Source organism: Haliotis rufescens, unplaced genomic scaffold (genome assembly GCF_023055435.1).
Source record: "Haliotis rufescens isolate VD_foot unplaced genomic scaffold, xgHalRufe1.0.p SCAF_4, whole genome shotgun sequence".
NCBI lineage: Eukaryota > Metazoa > Mollusca > Gastropoda > Lepetellida > Haliotidae > Haliotis > Haliotis rufescens.
In genome coordinates, this window is record NW_025964112.1 from 4,109,268 (window position 1) to 4,133,433 (window position 24,166).

Genomic DNA, 24,166 nt, shown 5'->3' on the forward strand with positions numbered 1-24,166 from the left:
CGGCTTCTGTACAGAGTAAGACTGGCTTCTGTACAGAGTAAGACTGGCTTCTTTACAGAGTAAGACTGGCTTCTGTACAGAGAAAGACCGGCTTCTGTTCAGTGAGACTGGCTTCTGTACAGAGTAAGACTGGCTTCTGTACAGAGTAAGACTGGCTTCTGTACAGTGAGACTGGCTACTGTACAGAGTAAGACCGGCTTCTGTACAGTGAGACTGGCTACTGTACAGAGTAAGACCGGCTTCTGTACAGTGAGACCAGCTACTGTACAGAGTGATAATCTAATGTACATTGTGAGACCGGCTACTATGCACAGTAAGAACAGCTACTGCACAGAGTAAGACTTGCTACTGTACAGAGTGAGACCGGCTTCTGTACAGTGAGACTGGCTTCTGTACATTGAGACTGGCTTCTGTACAGAGTAAGACTGGCTTCTGTACAGAGTAAGACTGGCTTCGGTACAGAGTGAGACCGGCTTCTGTACATTGAGACTGGCTTCTGTACAGAGTTAGACCGGCTTCTGTACAGAGTGAGACTGGCTTCTGTACAGAGTAAAACTGGCTTCTGTACAGAGTGAGACCGGCTTCTGTATAGTGAGACTGGCTACTGTACAGAGTTAGACTGGCTTCTGTACAGTGAGATTGGCTACTGTACAGAGTAAGACTGGCTTCTGTACAGTGAGACCAGCCACTGTACAGAGTGATAATATAATGTACATTGTGAGACCGGCTACTATGCAGAGTAAGAACAGCTACTGCACAGAGTAAGACTTGCTACTGTACAGAGTGAGACCGGCTTCTGTACAGAGTAAGACTGGCTTCTGTACAGAGTGAGACTGCCTTCTGTACAGTGAGACCGGCTACTGTACAGAGTAAGACTGCCTTCTGTACAGAGTGAGACTGACTTCTGTACAGAGTGAGACCGGCTACTGTACAGAGAAAGACCGGCTTCTGTACAGTGAGACTGGCTACTGTACACAGTGAGACCGGCTTCTGTACAGTGAGACTGGCTACTGTACAGAGTTAGACTTGCTTCTGTACAGTGAGACTGGCTACTGTACACAGTGAGACCGGCTTTTATACACAGTGTGACCTGCTATTGTTCACAGTGATACCAGGTGCTGGACACAGTGAAACCGGCTATTGTGCACAGTGAGTCCAGATTCTCTACACAGTGAGACCGGCTACTATACACAGTGAAACCGGCTATTGTTCACAGTGATTCCCTACACATTGAGAACGGCTACTGTTACATAAATAAAAATAAATGAAAAAAACACGTACGATGCCTGACACAAGGACGTTTTCGAGCTTGACAGAAAAGATGTAAAATTAAAAACTTGTGTGAAATCTGTGAAGAATCCTTTGATGGATGTTTCACTCAGGAACTGCGTTGAACACCCGATGATGTCCTGTTTAAGGTTGGGACATTCTGAGAGGGCGCCCTGGCTTCTGATGGTTGGTAGCGCTAACACTGAAACAACGGCAGGATGAGAATGAGAATGAGAATCGTTATGACGCACCTGCAGCTACTACCTGATAATCATTCTTAGTTTGTCAGTAACGGTGCCCGTGGGGTGCTCGCACTATATACCCTAGCTAGTTGTAACCTGTGTTTTGATATTAAACCAGAAGATATGGAGTATACATGGGGAATGTTGATGGGGCCATTTCGCACTTCATGTAATCAAATAACAAATAACGTCATTTAGAAACTGTTTGACCCCCTCTTGCAAATAAACGTTACAATCAGCTGTCCATCTTTTCTGCTGTTATTTGAGTCTTTGAGAGGCATCTATCTTCATTGTCTGTAACGACGTTTGGTGGCTACTTCTTGTCCATTAAGCATGTTGATTTAATTTATGCACTTATTTGATTGTATTAAAAAAACAAGCGTAGAGGGTATTACAAGGATCCTTTTTTAAAGGAGAGGGACCGGATCGAACATCGCTGCACGCTGATTGGTGCGACACGCAGCGCGCTGATTGGCGCCCGGCCTGAGCCTCGGTTTTCCAAATCGACCCGACCCTTGTGTTTTCTTTTCCATAGGAAATGGATTTTACCATGGGAGAGAAAGCACAACCCCCGGTTCGACCAATCAGAGACCCGAACAGGGCGAGCGCGCCCTCTGATTTGTCGACAACCCAAGCGTCTGATGGGCCAGATTTCGATCCTGTTCTTTTGGGTAGACATGTCCACCGCCACCACGATCATGTTGTGGAACGGTGATCTGAATTCTAAAGGTGGACCAACATGGACAGACATGGACGTGATGTAGGAATGCCTACGTGTTGTATTTGTGTGTTTCCATGCAGGTGTTGGCACTCGTGTATGCCTGCGTGGCATTGTTTTTACTCGTGTCTCGATGCAAACGTGGTGCCACACGTGACTACAAACAGACGTTTATAGAGGTATAGATCGATAGACATACGTAACGTTGTCACTCGCTCATCCACGCCTAGGTGTTGGCACTCGTATATGCCTACATGCGTGCTGCCATTCGTGTCTCCATGCAAACGTGGTGTCACGCATGTCTTCAAACAGACGTTTATATATATATGTGTATATATATATATTCATATTTATATGGATAGAGAGAGATCGATAGACATACGTGGTATTTTACTCGTAGGCGTGTGTTTTACTCGTAGGCCTATACCTCCAGGGAGGAAATGGGTTCTTTTGGATTGTTGTTTGTGTTGGCAAAGCAATGATCAAAACGTTTGTTTCGGGAGAGATGGGTGGCCCTGAAAAGATGAAAAAACAGGAACGGGAACCGGAAAACGGGAAACAGGAACTTGAACAGGAACGGGAAACGGAAACGTCCTCCTAGGAAGGCGGCCATGATACACGTTGCTCTGATTCGCAGGCTCCTGGTAGATCTGATTCTCCCATCTTCTCACTCGCACGCCGCAATGAAAGCAGAACACGCTGTCGGTGCTTTGCGTGTGCGCGAAGCCCGCATGGGCCATGTCTTCAGCGGTCTGGACCTTCTGCATTGACCACGACTCAAACGAAGTGACCCTGCTTTCAAAAGATTGATGGCATGGCGACGTCGGGTTGCTGGACGGCGACGGCGGTGGTGTCGGCGGCGACCTATCATCACAGCCATTCCTACTCCACAGATCAATCTTGGATCCATAAGCATCCGTCAGCTCAGTCACCATGGATCCCTCACTCGTATTCGTACTGCCCTTCCTCTCTGCCATTCTCGATGCGATTTTTTATTTCACAAGTGACACTGACTCCACTCTTACTTACTTACCTATACTTGGAGATTTTACGTGCGCTTTCCGACTGAAGCGTATTTCGCACACGGGCCCGGCCGGGCCATTTAGTGTAGTTTGAAAAGGGAAACAAAAGTTTTGCAACCAGAGAGGGGGCTTTAGTGGTTGCTTATATAAGATTTTGAAATTTTGAAATTTGGAATAAATGCCTGGGGGGTGTGGTGGGTGGACTAAGGGAGTTTGTTAAGGTGTGTTTGTTGGTTTATGTGGTGTGTTGGGTGGTTGGATTATTTTAGATGCGATTGATTAGGTCTGTTTTAGTCAAGTATACGCCTAGGGCTTTAAATTTTTCTATGTTATTATGTGGGTTTAGGATTGCTTCTAGGGTAAGAGCCTTATTTAGTTTTAGGTTTGTTTGTAGTATTGCTCGGTGGGTATGGTAGTGGGTGCAGTGTATGAGTGCGTGTTCTGTGGTTTCTAGGTGTTTGCATTGTGGGCACTTCCCGGTTGGGTGTTTTTTAATTTTTAGGAGGTGGCTATTTAGTTTGGTGTGGCCTGTTTGGAGTTTGGTGATTATTCTATCGATTTTTTTGGATGGGTGAAGGATTTTTGGTTTGGTTAGGTTTTTTTTGAGGACTCCACTCGAGTGGCTTCACTCTTTATAGGAGAAGGACCGGATCGAACATTGCTGCATGCTGATTGGTGAAACACGCAGCGCGCTGATTGGTCCATTCTGCAGCCCGGCCCGAGCCCTGGTTTTCCAAACCGGCCCGACCCTTGTGTTTGTTTTCCATGGAAATGGATTTTACCATGGGAGACCTCTGATAGGTCGACAACCCAAGCTTCTGATTGATTAGATTTTGATCCTGTTTTTTCTAGGGTGTGCATGTCGATCCTGTTTTTTCCCTCGGGTGTGCCCGCCGATCCCCATCCTAATAACAACACAACACCTATTTTTTTGTTCAATTTTTTTTTAATCCCCACTCACATGAACCAATAAAACAAAAACCACAGGATGAGGGGGCGTCACTATCATTTTTGTGAACAGGAAACTTTGTCACTAGGAGTGAACAAGACACCCTGCTCTTCTCTTCTATGCTTCTTCGGACAACAGACGTCTGTATTTTTCGTTCACTTCTTCATCAGGACAAAACACAAACAAGTATTCGCAGGGGATTTTGGCGTGCTTCAGATGTTCTTTCCAGGGTTTGTCTGTGGCTTCCCATTGGCAGAGTGTCACACCCCAGCAATAACAGATAACACGATCACCTCGTCCTGGATAGAAATAGCCAGCCATGGCCCTGTCATAAGGGGTCTGGGTCATCTGTTTAGGCCACGTTTGAAAAGACCTCAGACGTTCTTGAAATGAATCAAAGCCAGGATGAGAAGGATGACTCCAGGTGTAAGAAGGGGAAAGCAGAACACGCTGTCGGTGCTTTGCGTGTACACGAAGCCCGCATGGGCCATGTCTTCAGCGGTCTGGGCCTTCTGCATTGGCCACGACTCAAGTCAAAGAACAGGTGAGTGCATGGTTCTTGGGTGGCGTCTTCAAAGGCTTCATGAGATACAGCACGGATGTGTTTCGGTGATGACTTTTCTTGGTGAACCATCGCAGCACTTCCGTTTCTTCTTCTTTCGTATTGTTGCCCAGCAAATCATGGATGACAAGCCAATGCAGGGCCACTCCTTTTTCAGGCAAGGCACGATCCGCTTCATTCATGCTGTGCACAAACTCAAGAGTGACCCCTAAGCGGTCTGCCATCTCATCCAACTCGTGATGGAGCAGTTGCCATTCGCTGTACACCCACACGATGCGATGGGGTGGCGTATCCAATACCTTGGGACGATGCATCTTAAGGTGTTAAGATACATATAGTGGAATCAGGGACGATGTCACCATTGGAGGAGTGGGTCAAATGGTTGACTTGTGCACCATCAGAGTGGATAGAATAATTGACTCGTGCCGACGAGTTCAAGCCAAAGCCAGAACACCACAAAACGCCATGCTACAACTGTAGCTACTTTGGTCGTTGGCCGCTACCAAAGTAGCTAGGATGACGCTTCCGGTTCCTGATTCCGTTTCCCGTTTTCCGGTTCCCGTTTTTTCATCATCTTCCTCCAAACGGCCCTTTTCAGGGCCACCCATCTCTCCCGAAAGATCGCTTCCATCTTTGCTTTGACTAACCTCCACCTACATCACCACCACCAAACCAAAACAAAGAACCCTCCTCCTCCTCCCTCCCTCCCTCCCTCCCGCCTTCCCGCCGCCGCCATCTTGGATGGGGAGATGCCCCCTTCGGAACCAGACGTGCCGCCATCTTGGAGGCGCACGCATTACCCACAATGCCGTCTTCGCGCATGCGCAGAACCATTTCCGGATGCCAGGGTTCTGTCAATAACTACACGATTGTTGTTGTTACACGATGCTTAACAATGCATATGGAATCCCGTTAACGCACATGTTTTTATACCCATTCTTGGGCAGTGAAATGCATTGGGCTTGCATAAAAGTCAACTTTTGCATGGAATGCATGCTTTTCTGTAGCAATTGCGTTTTGGTGACTTGATTCCACACATGTACTACAATATTGAAAACCAAACTTTACTTGTTTGAAAAATACACTTAAATATTGGTGTCACAGGAACTTTTGCTGTTGAGAATATATATGTGTGAATGTAACCAACTGAACAATTGCCGTCAATTATCCAATCAGACTGAACCAAAAATCACACTGCTTATTGACGATTACTGAAAATAATTTTGCTGATCTTCGATTGTGTCATGATGTAGAAATGCAGTCCAAAATTGCGTCTGACTTCCAGCCAGCTGCGATGCTGTGTTTCTTTTCTACGAAATACGGCTAGAGAGTCGATTGATGACGACAACGGGGGATTGTCTTAAGTGTCCCGTCTGATAGTGTACCGGGTCGGGGTATGTAGTCTATGGCCCCCTTTTTCTAGCGTATACAAAAGTCTGCCTGGGGCACGACAGACCTCTTCTGCCTAACCCCCTGTCTGTTCACAGTGCGATATATCGCGTGACTTACACCTGGAAACAGCTCTTCACCAACATTATCTCATATGGAAACACTGCTGTGTACCAGATACGTGGAAGTTAGATAAAAACAAAAACTAAATACCTTGTTCATTTTGCAGGATTATGGGGCCGTCAAAAGAGGTTATCACGCGAGTTTGCAATGGTTTGTTTGTTGTTCAAAGCACGAATGGGTTGCTGAATTCTAACCCGGATCTTCACGGGTCGTTTGCAAGTGTAAATACCCTGTATTAGAAATAAACAATGTATCAGCGAGTCTTACCGATACTCTGTACCTAATTATTCATATGTCAGATGTGTGAAGCTTTGGTTAGCGATAATTAATATGCCAAATGCGCTCTTCGGGAGAAAGGTTCTGCTGTATGTTCGTCAGTTGACGTTATGCTACAGAAAATTTAAATATAAATATAAAATGTTACCTGCAACGAAGACGATGACAGTCCAGGGCTGCATGATGTAAGCAGGTCGTATACTGATCTCACACACAAGACGGGCGCTTTTCACAACCTCCCGTCACTGCTCTCTGGGCAATATGACGAAATAATGCTTGTACACTGACGTGGTTCTCAGAAACAGCAGTGATCGACAATGCCTAATATGGATATTTAACTAGGTGGTGTGCGGAAGCAGGTGCCCTGGGAATTCCGAGAATCCGAATTCAAATAAATGTATTGTTACATAACAACTTTTTATACCCCTTTTTGCCCTGAACTCTTATACTTAAGCACAACATAATACGCTTGCGTCTGTGTTTCAACGTTTAAATTGTTCAGATCAACACTGTACTTGATTACATTACACATGGTGGTGGACCAAGCATTCGTAGCTGTCTAAGATGCCGAATTTAAGACTAACCTTGTGTTTTAATGGAGATGTGTTTATGATCAACTCTGCAGGAAGCGGGCCGTAAATTAAATATCCTCGGATAGGGCTAACTGGCGGGCTGTTCCGCTTCGATAAACACAGTTGGGACATTAATATTTCATTTTAATGCACGAATAAAGAACATATGTGATAACTTCTTACTTCTTCCTATCCTTACTTAACAAATGTAATTTGTGTACATTTAGTGAACATACATTATTGATGAATTACATATGGATTTGAATTAACTTTGTACCGAATTTTAATCTGAATTAGAATTAGATTAACAATGCTTGCGACAAGACAGAAGCATACAACACATGGATAGATGAAGAACTGTGATGTTAAACCCACTGAACTTTGCCAAGGAAATATACCTATGAATCTGCTATGTCCGTTTTGGCGAAGCCAGAAATATTGGCAAGGCAACTTGTATAGAAAAAGAAGTTTATTATGGTATTACATCACCACAGTTTTTTGCAACTCTTTACAAATTTTGAAATTATGAATAACTTACCTCTTTACTCTGATGTTCACTGTCTAGTATCCTTCCTTCTCTGTCAAACTGCCTCACCAGGAACCTGATGTGAACGTTAAGCCTCTCAGTAATCCATCCATTGGTACATAGGAGAGTAACAAATCAAGGTATGACGCAAATGTATCCACCATGGTGTGTTAAAATACAAACAGGGGTCGTTTTTATCTCACATTGCCCGTATAAGAAATGACCTAGTTTGGAGTAAATGTCAAGAATACCTTGACACGGCAATTTTGTAATTTGGACACCTCAACTGGGCGCGGTTGTATGTGGTGTGTTGAGATCAAAATAATCGGCCTGAATTAATCTCACACAATCTAGTCTCGATTATCTATCGTGGTGGGATCTGACTGATGCATGACCATGGTACTGCTATTGTAAACAGTGATATTTAAACACATAGACAGTGGTTAAACAAGACGGCCTACACAGCAGGCAGGCAGGATGAGAGGCGAAGTGGCGCTCGTGACGGGCCATCATTGGGCCTGGGGAGGGGCTCTGCTAAGAAGGGGGGAGGGGGGGCAAAGGTAGGGCCACTTCGCGTGGTGCTAATACCGTTTGATTTGAGATTGATAACATACGGTATCATTCATACGCAATTCGTGAAAATCGACATCTTGTCTTATTTACACAGGTGTGTGTGGTCGATAGCAAAATTCCAACAGGGGAGGCAACTGTGTTCTGGAGAGACAGGGACATGTGCGTTAAATGATATGTGTCAAGTGAAGGTGACGTAAAGGGTTTGAAGTCATTTCACACATTTGTGCTTGTTAAAATCGAATAACGAAACGTTAAGATAAACATGCACCAAATGTCTCTAATGCTGGTTATCGCTTCGTGAGGCTGTCCTTTTATCGAATCTCTAACATCGAATACGCTTGTTTTAATTTTCTTCATGAGATGGCATTGCACCATGCAGTGTCCGCTCAGTGTAAGCTGGCGTGGAGTGACGGGGACCAGCATTACTGACAAAGCCATCAAACAATACCGGCGTTCACCTGTCCACAGATACAGCAATAATGTTTTCGCCTTTTCGATCCACGGACCTTCCAAATGTTGCCCCTGCTCTTGATGTCACTGGCACATTGTGTGTCATGTTGACGTCACTGGCTGATTGTGTGTCATACTGTGCCTTGACGACGTCACTGGTTGACTGTGCGTCATGTTGACGTCACTGTCTGATTGTGTGTGATATTGTACCTTGACGTCACTGGCTGAATGTGTGTCATGTTGACGTCACTGTCTGATTGTGTGTGATATTTTACCTTGACGTCACTGGCTGAGTGTGTGTTATATTGCACGTTCCGCTGTTATAATAACATGTTCCCAGATCGTCCAACAGTTGTAACAACGTGTTCTCAACAACATGTGCCCCGGATCGTACTTCAGTTATAACACCATGTGCCCCAGATCGCACAGCAGGTATAACACGTTCTCCATATCGTACACCACGTATAACACGTTCTCCAGATCGTACAGCAGGTATAACACGTTCTCCATATCGTACATCAGTTATAACACGTTCTCCATATCGTACAGCAGGTATAACACGTTCTCCATATCGTACAGCACGTATAACAGGTTCTCCATATCGTACAGTAGGTATAACACGTTCTCCATATCGTACAGCACGTATAACACGTTCTCCAGATCGTACAGCAGGTATAACACGTTCTCCATATCGTACAGCACGTATAACACGTTCTCCATATCGTACAGCAGGTATAACACGTTCTCCATATCGTACAGCAGGTATTACACGTTCTCCATATCGCACAGCAGGTATAACACGTTCTCCATATCGTACAGCACGCATAACACGTCCTCCAGATCGCACATCAGTTATAACACGTTCTCCATATTGTATAGCAGGTAGAACACGTTCTTCATATCGTACAGTAGGTTTAATACGTTCTCCATATCGTACAGCAGGTATAACACGTTCTCCATATCGCACAGCACGTATAACACGTTCTCCATATCGTACAGCAGGTATAACACGTTCTCCAGATCGTACATCAGTTATAACACGTTCTCCATATTGAACAGCAGGTATAACACGTTCTCCATATCGAACAGCACGTATAACACGTTCTCCAGATCGTACATCAGTTATAACACGTTCTCCATATTGTACAGCAGGTATAACACGTTCTCCAGATCGTACATCATTTATAACACCACGTGCCCCAGATCGCACAGCATGGGTATATATATATATCATGTGAGTCTGTATTAAAGTCAATGTTCGTATCTGTTTCAAACTCACTATTTTCATTCTGTGCCCTAAAATATTCAAAAAGCTCACCAATAGGTGGTGATTTATCATTTCTTGTTCCACGTTTTAACAATTTCCAGAAAGATTTAGTGTCATGTTGTTGCAGGTTATCTATCTTCTTTGCAACACATCTCTATGGAGTCTACTATATTTCACAAGAGTCTTTTTATATATTCTGCTTGCGTTTACGAGCCTCATTTTATTTTGTGTTGTTTTATCTTGTGGTACTTCCCTCGTGCTATTTTGCACTCTTTGCCAAACCATGGTTTAATTAATTTAACATGTTTTACAGTGTTCGATTCCCTGATGGTGTAGGTTCCAAATGTATCTTTAGCTGCCTTGATGAAAATTTCACTTAATTTATCCACAATGTCATTGAGGCTATTTTCTTTGTTCTCCTACCTCTATAAGTTGCTGGTTGATGTGATTGATTTCATCTGTGTTGACAGCAGCAGTATATTCCTGAGATAGTTTTTTGTTCCATTTCCTAGTTTTGTTTTGAAAGGGTGTGGTGTTGTGAGGTTCAGTGTCTATGGTTATTGGTGGTATGTTCAGTGTGAGAGAGATTGCACTATGTACATCTGAAAATAAGGGATCAAATTCATGTATTGTGAAATCCGATATGTACTGAATAGCATCATATGTTGAAATTGAGTAGTCCACCACACTTGTACCTTTGCATGTTACTTTTCCTATAGACTTATCACTTCCAATTCTTCAATTGTGAATAAATAAATTATTATTTTTACACAAACCCAAAAGTGTGTTACCATGGTTGTTCACATGCCCAGTATCCATAGAGCACCTATCTTTTGTCATTCCATGTTCACTCAATATATATGTTGATCTAGCATTTCTTCCAATAACTCATCAGGTATGTTTATATATTGTATGTCTGTATCATCAGCATTAATAATATCTGACTTATTGTTAGTTCTTGCATTAAAATCACCAAGCATTACAATAATATTATCATTATTTCTATAATCAATTATATCATTTTCTAAGTTTGTGAAACATTCTGGTGTAAAGTAAGGTGATCCTTCAGGTGGTATATATATAGTACCAAGCATGATATTCTTGTGTTGAGGCAAATGTATATGTACCCAAAGTACATGTTCATCCTTGTATGGTTCACCGGTAACCCTGTCAACAATGTCATTTTTAATACACACTATAATCCCCCCTGAGCGTACTGAGTGACGTTGTGTCCTTTGGTAACTAAAGGATTTTAATTAGGTAATTCTACAGTATCATAGCAATCAAGCTTACTCTCAGCAAAGCACAAATTTCAAAACGTTCAATAAATTCACAAAACTCTGGTGATAACAGTTTTGACTTGAGTCCACATACATTTATAAAGAGACAGTTTACCTGTTGCGTTAAGATAACATCAATGCTAATCTGCAAATCACACTTGTGTCCCTCATTGTTTACGTTGTTATAACGAGGAGTAGCAGCATATTATCTATTTACATCTGTATGATGAGGTCCGGGTGCATGATCTCCTTGACTGTCCTAGTAGCGAGGGCTGTTTCCTTCATGGTATACTATTTCTCCATTAATAAATAGTTTGTCTCTGACAAGTTTAGCATTTTCCTGGTTCTGCCTGGCTTGTCTGTAAATTGGTAAGAGTGTCTTACGACGTTCATTCCACTCTTTCGGTAGTTGCTCGTTCACACCATACCTTGTTCCTTTTAAGTTTGACGGTGCAGCATCTCTCACAATCTCTCGTTGTGGATAGTGGAGAAAACGCGCAATAGCGGGGCGAATCCGGGAAGGACGATGTGGTCCGAGACGATGCACTTTTTCAAACACTATCTCCTCTTCCACCTTCAGTTTGTCTCTGATGAAGGTTCTCAGTTTCTCTTCTGTGTTCTCCTGATCCTCCTCTTCTATACCACTGAATAGCAGATTGTTTCTCATCCCCCTCCATTGTAGGTCCAACATTTCTTCCCTTGTATCATGCAAGTTATTGGGTAGTGTATCAATACAGTGTATATTTTTTCCTATTTCCTCTTTAAGATCCGCTGTTTCTAATGCTTGTTTCTTTTCTATTGCTTTTGTCAAGTCTTTTGTCTGCTGTTGTTCTTTTACCTCATCATACTGTGCGCTCATAAAATCTACACTTTCTTGGAGATGTTGAAGCTTGTTATCAGTATTCTCTATTTTCTGTCCCATTTGTGAAATTTTAGTGTTAATGTCATGCACTGCACTTTCCACCAGATCTAGTTTGTCAAGTTTAGAGAGAACCAAGTTCATTTTACTTGTCAACTCAAGCAGTTGATTTGACTGGGGTGTTAGATGACCAAACCCTTGGGGGGCCACTTGACTATGTGTCGACATGTAGGGTAGGTAGTGCTGGGGTTGGGTCCACATCCCGTCATGGCTGGGGACCGATTGCACTGGCTGTGGTTGGGGTAGGTCAATATTTTGTCCAGATAACAAATTCAGACTCTCTGATATGACTCTACACACATCACTCACTTCTGTGTCTTTGTTTACATTTTCAATGGCAGGTGTCGGAGATTTCGCGCACTTTGTTTTCGTTGTTTTAGTATTTTCACACTTTTTCTTACTTTTATTCGTCATCAACGTTCTGTACGATTGTGTTAAATGTTCGAAAGACACTCACTGTCTGAAATACTGAAGTGGAGAGATCTTCATGACACTAGTATTCGACATGTTTTGTTCTTCAGTGATGAAGGTTCATAACTCCGCAATTCTTAACCTTAGTCATTGCAAAACTCAGTATCTGTCATGTCCGTGGTAAGCATCTGCTTTGGCTCAGGACAATAAATTCTAGTATATTTTTGTTTATGTGTATCTACAAAGTTCCCACACAGCTAACGATTTTAATAACCACATCGGTTCCTGAAGACATAATTCAGATTTTTTTTATAATATAGAAGAATGACCTATAAAAACCCTGAAAGTGCCCTTTGGCAAGTTGAAACCATATACTTTTAGCTTATTTCCCAATTTATAAGAAACGTTACCACAAAAAAGTAACAGTATATTACCACTTATAATCGGTCATAGTATAGAAAATTTCGATTAAAAGAACCCCACCCACGTGTGAATAATTATTGTTCAAATCATGGTTCCCCCCGACGCATCATTCCTGCATATTGGACATCCGTCGCCACCTGGACCAATGAAGCTGAAACTTTACATACTTGTTCCCACCAATGATGGGAACAAAATATTCAATGGTTTCGACTCCACAGCAGCCATGTTGAAAACTATGGCCATTACTGATCGACAGTGACATCGTTTGTTGTTAGGTTACAAATCGATTTAAAGAATATCATCTTTATATGATACAAGTCTGCTATGTAATATCTCTAGTCACAGTGAGGGTCTTGGCACGGATCTAGTCCAGAGTTTCAAATTATTTCTTTATTTTATTGACTATGGTGGGTCGTAATGAGAATATTCGATCACGGGGATGCTGTCAAGCATTCTGACTTATTCCAATGTTTGCTAAAAAAACTCAAGACTAAAATATCTAAATGATCAGCAACAAATCCGTATATCATGTAAATTAAACATCAAATATATATTTGTATAATAAAACATAATATAGTTTTGACTTACATTGTAGTGGCGCCGATTCCCACTGTTGCAGATTCCTCTCAGAAACATCTCATGGTGAAGCATACACATGTCATCAGTTGAAGACACACTGAAAGCCACACATCTGGTGTCTGTGGCACACTGTACAGCACATGAGGCAACGCTATGTTTGTCTTCAACAACAGACTCATTCATGGGAGAGTAAACTAAGTACACTCAGAATATGGTTTGCAGATAATGCTGTATGATCTTCAGCACTAGCTTTGTAATGAAGGAACAACGTGACAACAGCGAACATGGATAGGGCTGCCATACCTTTTGTAAGAATAAACGTGTTACTCTGCCACCTGTGATATTAGCATGAGTGTTCATCGATCCACAATTACGACACTGAAGCAGAGAGATGATTTAATGATATGACATGATATGATAATTATATGGGATTCTACAATGACATTGAGGAATGCTTGATTCTGACTGGTTAAAATGAGGTTTCCTTTTTGCTACGGAAACCCTTTCAAATATATTAAGCCTTTTCACAAAATAAATGTTCGTATGAATACATAGACAGCTGACATATCGATTCATAGAAAATGGCTGCCGATCGATCACACCATATGAACTGTAAAACGTATTTATATTTCCCCGTATACACGCTGGGTCTCTAATACCAGCCAGGTCTCTAATACATGCTGACTCAAGGGCTCTCATGAAATTAAAAGATGGCATAGCGTCAAATAGTGGAAATAAGGTATTGATATTGGATATTTTTGGCGTTGGTTAGGCCGCAACCCTGACTGCTTCGATGATGACATTAAACAATTTAACGCAGGGATATCTTTTGCATACAGATGAAATGTTTATGAAACTGTTAGGCCAGAATCAGAACAATTTAAGCTATTTCCACATTGAAACAACCGACAATGAAAGCAAAATATAACAGTTTAAAAATTGTATGAAAAAACTTTATTCGTGTTGTTTCAAAACCTTTTTGTAATAGATATTCGTTGCCATCTCCGTCAACTACCATCATAAGGATTTGAAAGTCCATAACTCAGAAAACACTTGTCCATTCGAAAATCCACGAAAACAATGTCCCGACATAAATTGAAGACAAACTTGATGAAATATATTTCAGAACATGCACAATTAAGAAAATCATACACGACCCACTATTTCTGGGCCATGAATGTCTGATTCCATTCACACTCTGGCTTGGAATCCATGAAATCTTGAAACTGACAGGTCACATCATGCAGATACTGAGATAGGCCCTACCTCGTGACAAAATGTCCGACTCATAGGCCGGCTAAAAAGCGTCTGTTCAGTCACACTCAGTTCCATTGGTAACTCAGTATCAGTCATACTCAGTACCATTGGTACCACCAGGCTCGATCATTCCCAGTAAATCACAGGTTAATGTTGAACCACATCATAGCTTGGGGTTGCCATCTTGCTCGGTTTAACTTGCAACGGAGAATGTAAACACAAGATTGTCAGCCACAGCCATTGACAGCTGCAAGGTGTGAGTAACCGTGATGTAGGTCAAGTCCTGCCACATCCAAGTTCGGGGTGGAGAGGCATTATTTTGATGTTATCATTATTTACTGGGGGTGATTGCTAACTACCTCAGAACACTTACACATGTTAAATGTATAGTAGAATGGTAATTCAAAAGTTTTTTTTGTAGAAATGTATTAGTTTAGCATTTTAAAACCTTTTTCTACAACCTGTCACCCCTACAATAGAAATGATGGCATGTTCGATTTCCAAGAAATGACCGCTCTCACAAAATTCCAAGGATTGACAGTCAATCCACAGTGTGCAACAGTGTACACCAAGTTGGTAGAAATTAAAAAAACATCTGTTTTTGGAAAAAGTTTGTAGTGTTATTTGTCAAATTCTTTTGAAAAAGTATGTGTTTTGAACACTTATTTTGAACTACTAACGACTATGGAGTTTTTAATCTTGAAGCTAAGTAATAATTGTTACATATATAACTATTGTACCGTGGACCACTTTTCAGAATGTTCTAAGATTGCTGAAATGTGTGCCTGTGTTGTTACGCAGTGCAAGAGAGCGCCGTTTTCAAAGTTGCCGTCATGGTAGAATGGAGATAAACAAACTGGTCTTATCTGAATTTGTTAAAAACATTGAATATGTTCTTTCACCTATAAACGTGTTCTTTTTGCTGTCAACTGAAACTTTATCGAACTATAGCCAGCATACAATCAGTCTGTTTTGTACAAACACAACTGGGTTTGTTTTACATACTGATCGCAGCACCACCACTAAGGGATTTGGTATACATTGGGAGATATAAAGAAAGTGTGCTGATTGCTATGTCCGATTTTGTTTACGAGAAAATCCTCTTAATATTAATCCCTGCATATAAAACAATGGCTCGCAGAGGAGGAAATACAATTTGAATAGCAAATTATCTAAGAAATGTGACAAATTAATCCAGGCAAACAACTGCCATTGTTTAGGCCATTCCTGTAATGAATATCTAGTCCTCAAGTAATGATTTACCAGTCAGAGTAATGTGTAAAATATTTTATTGGAATCATAAAATCCCTTTACAGTATCTCTATATATTTCGGGACAATGTGCATCTCCTAAAGCACCGAAACCAACCCTTCCCCCTAAAAACAAGCAGCAATATGTTTAGATACTAGATAATATTGGGACAATTACATTCCATGGACCAGACTCAGTCACGTTCCTCCTTCCCCCGCCCCTCCTCACGTGGCACGATTGACAGAGCAATTCAGTTAAAGCCCCATCTGCGGTAGTAACTACCGCACTCTAGTGGGCGGAGCTTATACAAGTGATTTGACAGGTCAATATGACGTCATGATAACACATACATTTCATTGGTTAATGCGTAAATAGATGACGTCATGTAAACACCGACCCACGTGCCACCCACGTGCCACCCACGTGGGCCGTTTGACAACAAGGACGTAAGTTTTAATGGTAATATAAATATCTACCAAACGATTCCAAGACTTTTCAACAAACGCGTACATCTTTGGTTTCAAAACCTACCTGCCATGTCGTCTTCACATCTTCATAAAATGATACCGTGGAATGTCCACGATTTATCCAACACAGTCCAACACACAAATTATAGTTCTAAATCTCTGGACGAGAACGAAATACGTTTGTCGTGATGCATATGAGCAGTGTAAATGAACAAGAAACATAATATGTGTTTGGGCACCAATCGTTATCCTGTGGTGTGCGGTATATCTGCAGTTTATAAATAGCATTTCTCACAATATATACAGCAATCGGTGATTTCAACAATGTTTTTCTTCATTGTGTTCGTCTTGCCTCATCTGGAATCTGGATGACAACGATCGTGTAAAAAACCCTGGTAATGGTCAAAAATATTTTCAAGTGATCAAAGTGGTTTCTTGTCGTTTTTTCATTGCCCCGTAGCAATGTATTTTGGCAAAGTCTCACTTGTCCGATGAAGCTCCTCATGCCGAAGTAACTCGATCCGTGAAACTTGGCGGGTCCCAGGGTCCCAGATCCCTGTTGATTGGCATGCCAAGTGTCATTTGCATAAGGCCATCCATATTTTTGCATGTGTTTCTCCCCTCAAGCCTCAACTAATCAGAGAGCGGGGGGTCGAAATAAAATATATGACTTATCAAAAAATGTCTTTCAATAATTGTGTAATTTATTTTATGACATTTTAAAAAAGGTTCAACACTTGGTACTAGAATCTAGTCTATGAATTAATCTATGATGTAGATAGATTCGCTTTTTTTCGGAAACGAATTTTTAATAAACATGGGAACAAAGATAAAGTTGACCTGGTCCTTTTATGACGGTGCAATTGTAGATCACGTTAATTCTGTCATGTGCGTGAAAATGGGTTTCAACATTACTTTCATCAAGCTTAAATTCAGGTCGCTGGCTACTTCAGCAGTAGTGTTTTGTCTCGAAGCTCAAAGCAACAATGTTTCTCTCAGATACATTTTTCTCTCCATCCATGACGAACATCTGTCATAATGTCAATGCCTCAACAATCTTCCTGGGCAGTTCAACAATGTAATACACACAGCCTCATTCACGGCGTCATCGCAAAGATTCCTTCCAAATACCCACCACGTGATCAGGGTTACGACCTTGGGATAAATTGATAAATTATTTTGCATTTTTAGAAAAGATTTTTTTCGTGAATATTATTATTAAAAAATATCCTGTACATGGTACTTTTTCATTGCACTGGGTTTTTCTTTTATTACTTTCGTTTGTGTTTACATTGTCAGTCTTTGTTCAAAACTGAAACACCGCCACCTTGCGGGCTATTTATAGTCAGGGTTGGGCTTTAAGACCGACACCATGGCAAAACCCCTATACAGTACCAGACCATAAACCAAGAGCAACGCCAATGAACCCTTTCCATGATCATAAGACATTTCTGTTCAAAACTGAGACCATGTTACGATTCCAACTACATCACAACCATGTGTTTAATGAATTACTATCAAATAGTGATGATACGAAAATGAATTGTTTGATAGGCATTTGTGTGAAATTAAAAGGCTAGACCAAGACTATTTCATTCCATGCGCCTTCTATGAGCCCATTAAGCAGACGCTCCGTCTCCTATTATTCCTCTTACATACACTTAATGCCTTCTTGTTGGCTTCTCTGCCCATCATGCAGGTACAATACTATACTTCTGTTGTTATTCTTAACCCAAGCTTGTTAATCTCTCCCATGTAAGTACACTGTGTTACTGTTAATCCTACACCTACTGTACCATACATAATTCTGTACCTAAAGACATGTCCATTCCTATTCCTCTTTTGTACTGGATTCCAAAGCTCCATCAAAATCACACCAAATCTGAATCAGTCGATCGGCCAGCAGCTTTCGTTGAGAAATATTGAATGTTGATTGAGAGATCTGGTAGCTGTGATTGGATGATCTTGTGTGAAATTTGTTGATGTTTTCAAATGAACATACATTGAGTAAATTAAAACAGGCGCGGGAATCGGGTTGGTGTGTTTAACTTCCTGTACTCTAAAAAGAAACTTGCTACGCTAGCCAAAAATTGTTTTTATTGTAGCCTTAAGGCCAGACTGTGCACAAGTGGAAATGTAGTGGCTTTTGAATGCCTGCTAGTTATTTGTGTATATATTCATACACACACACACACACACACACACACACACACACACACACACACACACACACACACACACACACACATACACACACTCAGACAAAAAAGCCTCAATGTAGAATTGGCGAATTGGGTAGAGTACAACTAAGCATTAAAATTGCTAAACGAGCCATACCATACTGGTGTAAGTAAGTATTACCTAATCCAAAGAATAAGATTACATCATTTACGTTGAAACGCAACAAGCTTGGTCATATTTATCCCTGGCTAATAGTTACTTCTCTCTGATTATATTTCTAAACCTTTACTGTTGTTGGAACTGGTAAACACACCTACCAATAGAAACAGGCCGATAAGTAACTATACCACGAGAACAAAGGATATGTATATTGTGTGACTAACGAGTAATTGGTGACGAGTTCCACTATTAATTCAGCTGTAATACACCTTTACCCTTACGTACTGAATGTGTTAATGAATACTAGACACACTGGCCAAACATAGTTAAATATCGTAAACTGTTCACAATTAATGGCAAAGTAAGTACTTAAGAAAACTGTCAAAGTTCCTCAGACATTTGAATGCTATACTGTGACGTATGTTATATGTTTGTGTGTGGTGTGCGCGTGCATGCGTGCGTATGTGTGTGTTTATGAAATAAACGACGAGTAAGAGTTTTTTTATCGTACAAAAAACACTGCTGGGAGAATAGACCATGATTGGCGGGGCTCTGAGTTGTCTTCTCCCAGTCTGCAATAAGCATCGACAGCGAGCTGGAATATTGCTACTTTATATTACAAACAAATATAGAAGACGTTAGGCGATTGCGTTTTGGGATGGTAAATATCATGTTTTATGAATATCCACAATGTATTTGCGAGCTAAATACATAGTGTTTAATTCTAATATACAATACTTTGTATATATAGCATTTCATTGAATATGAATATTGACGAATCAGCAAATAATCCTTACCACGTCTAAGCTAAACTGCTGACAATTTTCAACACAATGTCAGTATATTGTAAGCACTTCTTTAAATGCTTATAAGAAAAGATTTCATTTCTAAATGAAAGCAACAAAAGCATAATCCTTATCAGAAGAAAATTCTTGTGCGATTCCGACTATATCATACGCATGTGTTTATGAATCCTTATCAAAGAGAAGTGGTCAAACTTCCCAGATAGCTGGTCTTGATGTAATGTCAGATGAAATGTGAGATGATAGACACGTGCTCTCTCCACTTATATAGTCAAACTAGCTTCCAGCACTTTTTACACAGTGCTTGACCAGTCCAGTGTCACTAGAACATCACAGAATATTCGACATGTTTCTATAACGTTTGACATCCATCGTTGCTCTTCTGGGAGTTTACAGAGAATTTAGCATCTAAATATAATAACTTCCTCACCACCGCTTACATTAAATAGTACTACATTCCATAACTAATCATTGTCCAAATACAATGCATTGAACTTCTACTGAATCTAAACAGGAACAATGTAACACGGTCACAACCATTGTTCAATAATAAATTACACTGGCAGATAACAAAAGAATAATGATCTGCAACTCTTTTTTCGAGAAAATGTTATTATTCAATTTCAACATTACCATGCTGAATATTATTTTCTCTTGCCTAATCAACACTGCCTAATGTATACCATATTTTAGATGTGCAATGGAACAAAATGAATACACTTCACTGTATTTTACAAATATTATCAATTTCAATAATGTCTAAATATAATACACATTCCGTTCTTCACACTTATAACACAAATATTCATGACGACGGTTTTCAGTCAGCACAAGGAACAGACAACTGTTTTGGTTTCATCATGTTTATTTTGTTTAATTCGTTTATAATGCAACTTGAACAATAAACAAACAACTAGGCATTAGGGTCTGGGAGCCGTTTTAATGTTAGTGCTGACTAGCCTTAAGTCGGCACATTGAACTCCATGTTTGGATGTTACAGAATAATAAGAAATCTCCCAGCCCAACCGAAGTAATACCCTGTAATATGATCTGACAGGCCTTTCGAGTTGATAATATATTATATGTAAGATAAACACGTCACATATATCTTAATGTAGTATAATAACAGATGTTGACCTGTCAGCTGCGGCGGTCTGCTCCAACGGCTCCAGGCACCATTTCAACTCCACAGACTTTGTCCACTTCTACCTGCCTGTATCCTACAACTTCACTCCCAGTGTATTCGCGTTCACTCGCAGTAAAGCCAATCTCTTTAAGCTGCACATAGGAGTATCATGGAAAGATCGATTCCACGATGTGACTACACAACAAAAAGACTTTCTGATAACATGTACATTTGATCCACATAAAAGCCACAGGGGTCCTACGTCGGCCGCTCATTGCTGCCAAGGAGATCCAGTCACATCAAGGCCCGCAAAGAGACGCTGAAGAAGAGTTTCTGAAGCTGGTGGATATCCGGAATGAAACCCTCGCTGCCGTTGTCCCCTTGTCCAAGAAGGTCCGGTTGGTAGGGGAGGTCCGTGGTTCGAGCTTGGAAAGTGGTTTAAAGCCAGTTGCGTGCGATGCTGTAGGAGTCCAACAGGGGCAGAGGTATGCAATATTACGGGCTGGATGTGGAGACGGCATTGTGTTTGCCAAGGACATCGGTTTCATTACCGAAGGAAATAAAACTTTCAGTCCAATTTTCGAGATGTTCAAGTAAGTATATCTTAAGGGACAAGTTGTGATGATAAACCCGTCTTGCTCACATAGCTTGTTCGGTTATCTGGTAATCTGCGGCATGGTATCTCGGTGAGCTAGCACTATCAAATCGGCATTGCCAGACAAGTGCACGCACGCACCCACGTTGCTATATAAGTGCAATAATCTTCTACAGATATCTACTACTGGGGACCCCTACAGTCTCATCGATTTACCAATATGGAATATTGTTTCCAACATTATAAAGTAAAACCCGGCTAACTATGATACTTGATAACAGTTATTTCATAGATTTAATATGTTATCTATTACAATTACTCTATAGACTGGGGGATGAATGCTTGCAAATTCAGTTCTTGCAAACTGTTGGAGAAATGAGTGATGGTTAAATAGACCATTTCTTTCAATTTTCAGTTACTTTCAAAAGACCTGCTGTATACTTTCCTTCATGTCTCACTGTAACTGCCCCTTTTGGAAGGAGCGACGAAATTATATCTGGTGGTCTGACTGCATGACTTGGAGGACTGCATGTCTTCGTACCCCAACGTCATTTGGCGTTACGCTTCCTTTCAGTCATTGGGGGCACGGGTGGCCCGGTCGTCTAAAGCGCCGCGATTCGCTGTGCAGAGTTGCGTCCCTTGGGCACGCCAGAAACCTATGATTGTGGGTTCGAATCCAGGTTCGCCCCGATTATGTTTCTAGGTTTGTCAGCACCATACCCGTGCTCGTGGGTTTCACCGAAGTGGTAAACGTCTGAGAGCTGCAACACTTCGGGCTTTCCTCCCACATTAAGCTGACACGCCGTGATATAACTGGAACACTGTTAAAAGCAGCGTTAAACCCAACTCGCTCACCTTTGTCATTCGATAATTAACGGGCTTATGTGTTATAGCGGGAGCATATCTACAAAATGGCTCGTAAAACGCCACCCAAACAAACCATACAAATGTTTCCTCACTTGATAACAATTATGTTGCAGGCTAAACGGAAATCTGCATTTGACGTTCATGTGTAATTTCACGCTCTGTACCAACTCATGTGATGGCAGCTCCTGTTCAACACAGCGTCGTAAAAGAAGGTCGATGGCGTGACAAGACATCCCTCACGTTGCAGACTTTGACTCGTCAGCAATACCTTCCACAGACATGGCGACAGTTCAAGTCGCATTGCTTGTAGCCGTCGCATTACTCATAACCCAACTCGCAGGCCTTGCCATATATGTAAACATAAACTAGAATGAAAGGCAAAACGTCTGATGTCATCCTTTGCTGACCAGTCCTAGAATCACTTGTCTGCTGCTGTTTGCGGCTCTGTGTTGGTGGGTGGGTGGGTGGGGTGGTTTGGGGGAACGGGTCGGGGGGGAATCTTTTGATTGAAGTACTGGAGCCAGGAAGTCTTTCTTTGCCCAGCACACCCTTCTTCACCTAGGCTGTTAGTAGAATTCCCACGGTTTTATCAGTGGGCGGTCGGGTAGCCTGGTGGTTAAAGTGTTCGCTCGTCACGCCGAAGACCCAGGTTCGATTCCCGACATGGGTACAAAGTGTAAAGTCATTTTCTAGTGTCCCCCGCCGTGAAATTGCTGGAATATTCCTAAAATCGGCGTAAAGCCATACTCAATCACGGTTTTATCAGTTACTGCTCACACCATGGGCTCAGCTTAGAACACCAGTGAATAATATAAATGATCATTCGTTGATAATATTTGCCGTAAGATGGTGGCACATACATTGCACATCAGCTTAACTGGTGCGTCTTGTTATTTTCTGTTCAAAACTTTATTGTTTTGTTTCCATGGAAATTATTTCGAGGGTTCGTTTCCGGGCCATAAATCAGAAAACCGTTCGACATATTTCAACGAAACATTATGATATTTGGCTCAAATCCTGTTTTGTTTTTTTTGCTTCCATGTCAGTCAGGCACGCCAAGCTTGGTGAATACGGCATCTGAGATTCAGAAGTGAAGACAGTGCTGTTTACATATCCAGCTTTCATATGGACAACTATGATGGTCGTGCAAGGATCTACAGGCGTATTGGAGAACGTTTGAGCGACGCTTGAGTTACCCAACGTCGTCAGTTTAGGTTTTAAAGGGTAATGGTATTGGGTGGCATCACAACTCATGGAGGAACACAGCTCATCATTGTTAATGGCAATCGAATGGCGAACGCTATCGGGACAACGTTCGAGATCATGTTCTACCCCTTGTGCAAATGCAGGAACGTAATGTCACTTTGCGGCAGGGTAATGTCCGCCCACACGGTGCACGTGCGGGAACAGACTCATTGAGGCAGCATAACATTCCTATACTACAATGGTCGACTTTTTCTCCTGACATCTTCCCCTACACAACATGTCTGGGATGGGACGGAACGGCGCCAACGACAGGACAAGAACCAACCGTATAGCTCAAACTCAGTTGGCCCAATCTTTGGTTTACACATGGAACATTATCCCTAGGTTGTTTTCAGTCACGACCGACACTGACATTGTTAATTTAACTGTTACACCAACCCTCTTTTAGGGCGTGTCACTCTATGCCTGTTACCAGGCATGGGTTTTGTCAATGAATCTGTCCAGCAAATGTACCACCAAATCCCCGTCTCAACGATTACCCATAATACTTAATACAATCAAGGAAGGACTTCATTAATATTCTAGAATAGGTCTTCAGCAACCCGTGCTTGCCGTAAAAGGCGACTAACGGGATCGTGTGGTCAGGCTCGCTTGATGCATGTCATCGATCCCAACTGCGTGGATCGATGCTCATGTTGTAAATC

The 24,166-nt window shown here is 41.6% G+C and overlaps 1 protein-coding gene and 1 pseudogene across 1 annotated transcript in view; one reads left to right on the forward strand and one right to left on the reverse strand.

Moving 5' to 3' along the window:
• LOC124129193 overlaps nt 1–6,909 on the reverse strand; it is a 41,014-nt gene extending 34,105 nt beyond the window's left edge. The window contains exons 1-2 of the mRNA XM_048381746.1: nt 6,699–6,909; nt 1,282–1,471 (exon numbers count right to left, since the gene is read on the reverse strand). Coding sequence (XP_048237703.1) covers nt 1,282–1,471; nt 6,699–6,732 — 224 coding nt within the window. The 5' untranslated portion in view covers nt 6,733–6,909. The remainder of the gene's footprint in view (nt 1–1,281; nt 1,472–6,698) is intronic.
• A 6,150-nt stretch (nt 6,910–13,059) lies between these two features.
• Nucleotides 13,060–22,635, forward strand: LOC124143064 (annotated as a pseudogene).
• Nucleotides 22,636–24,166: the final 1,531 nt, after the last annotated feature.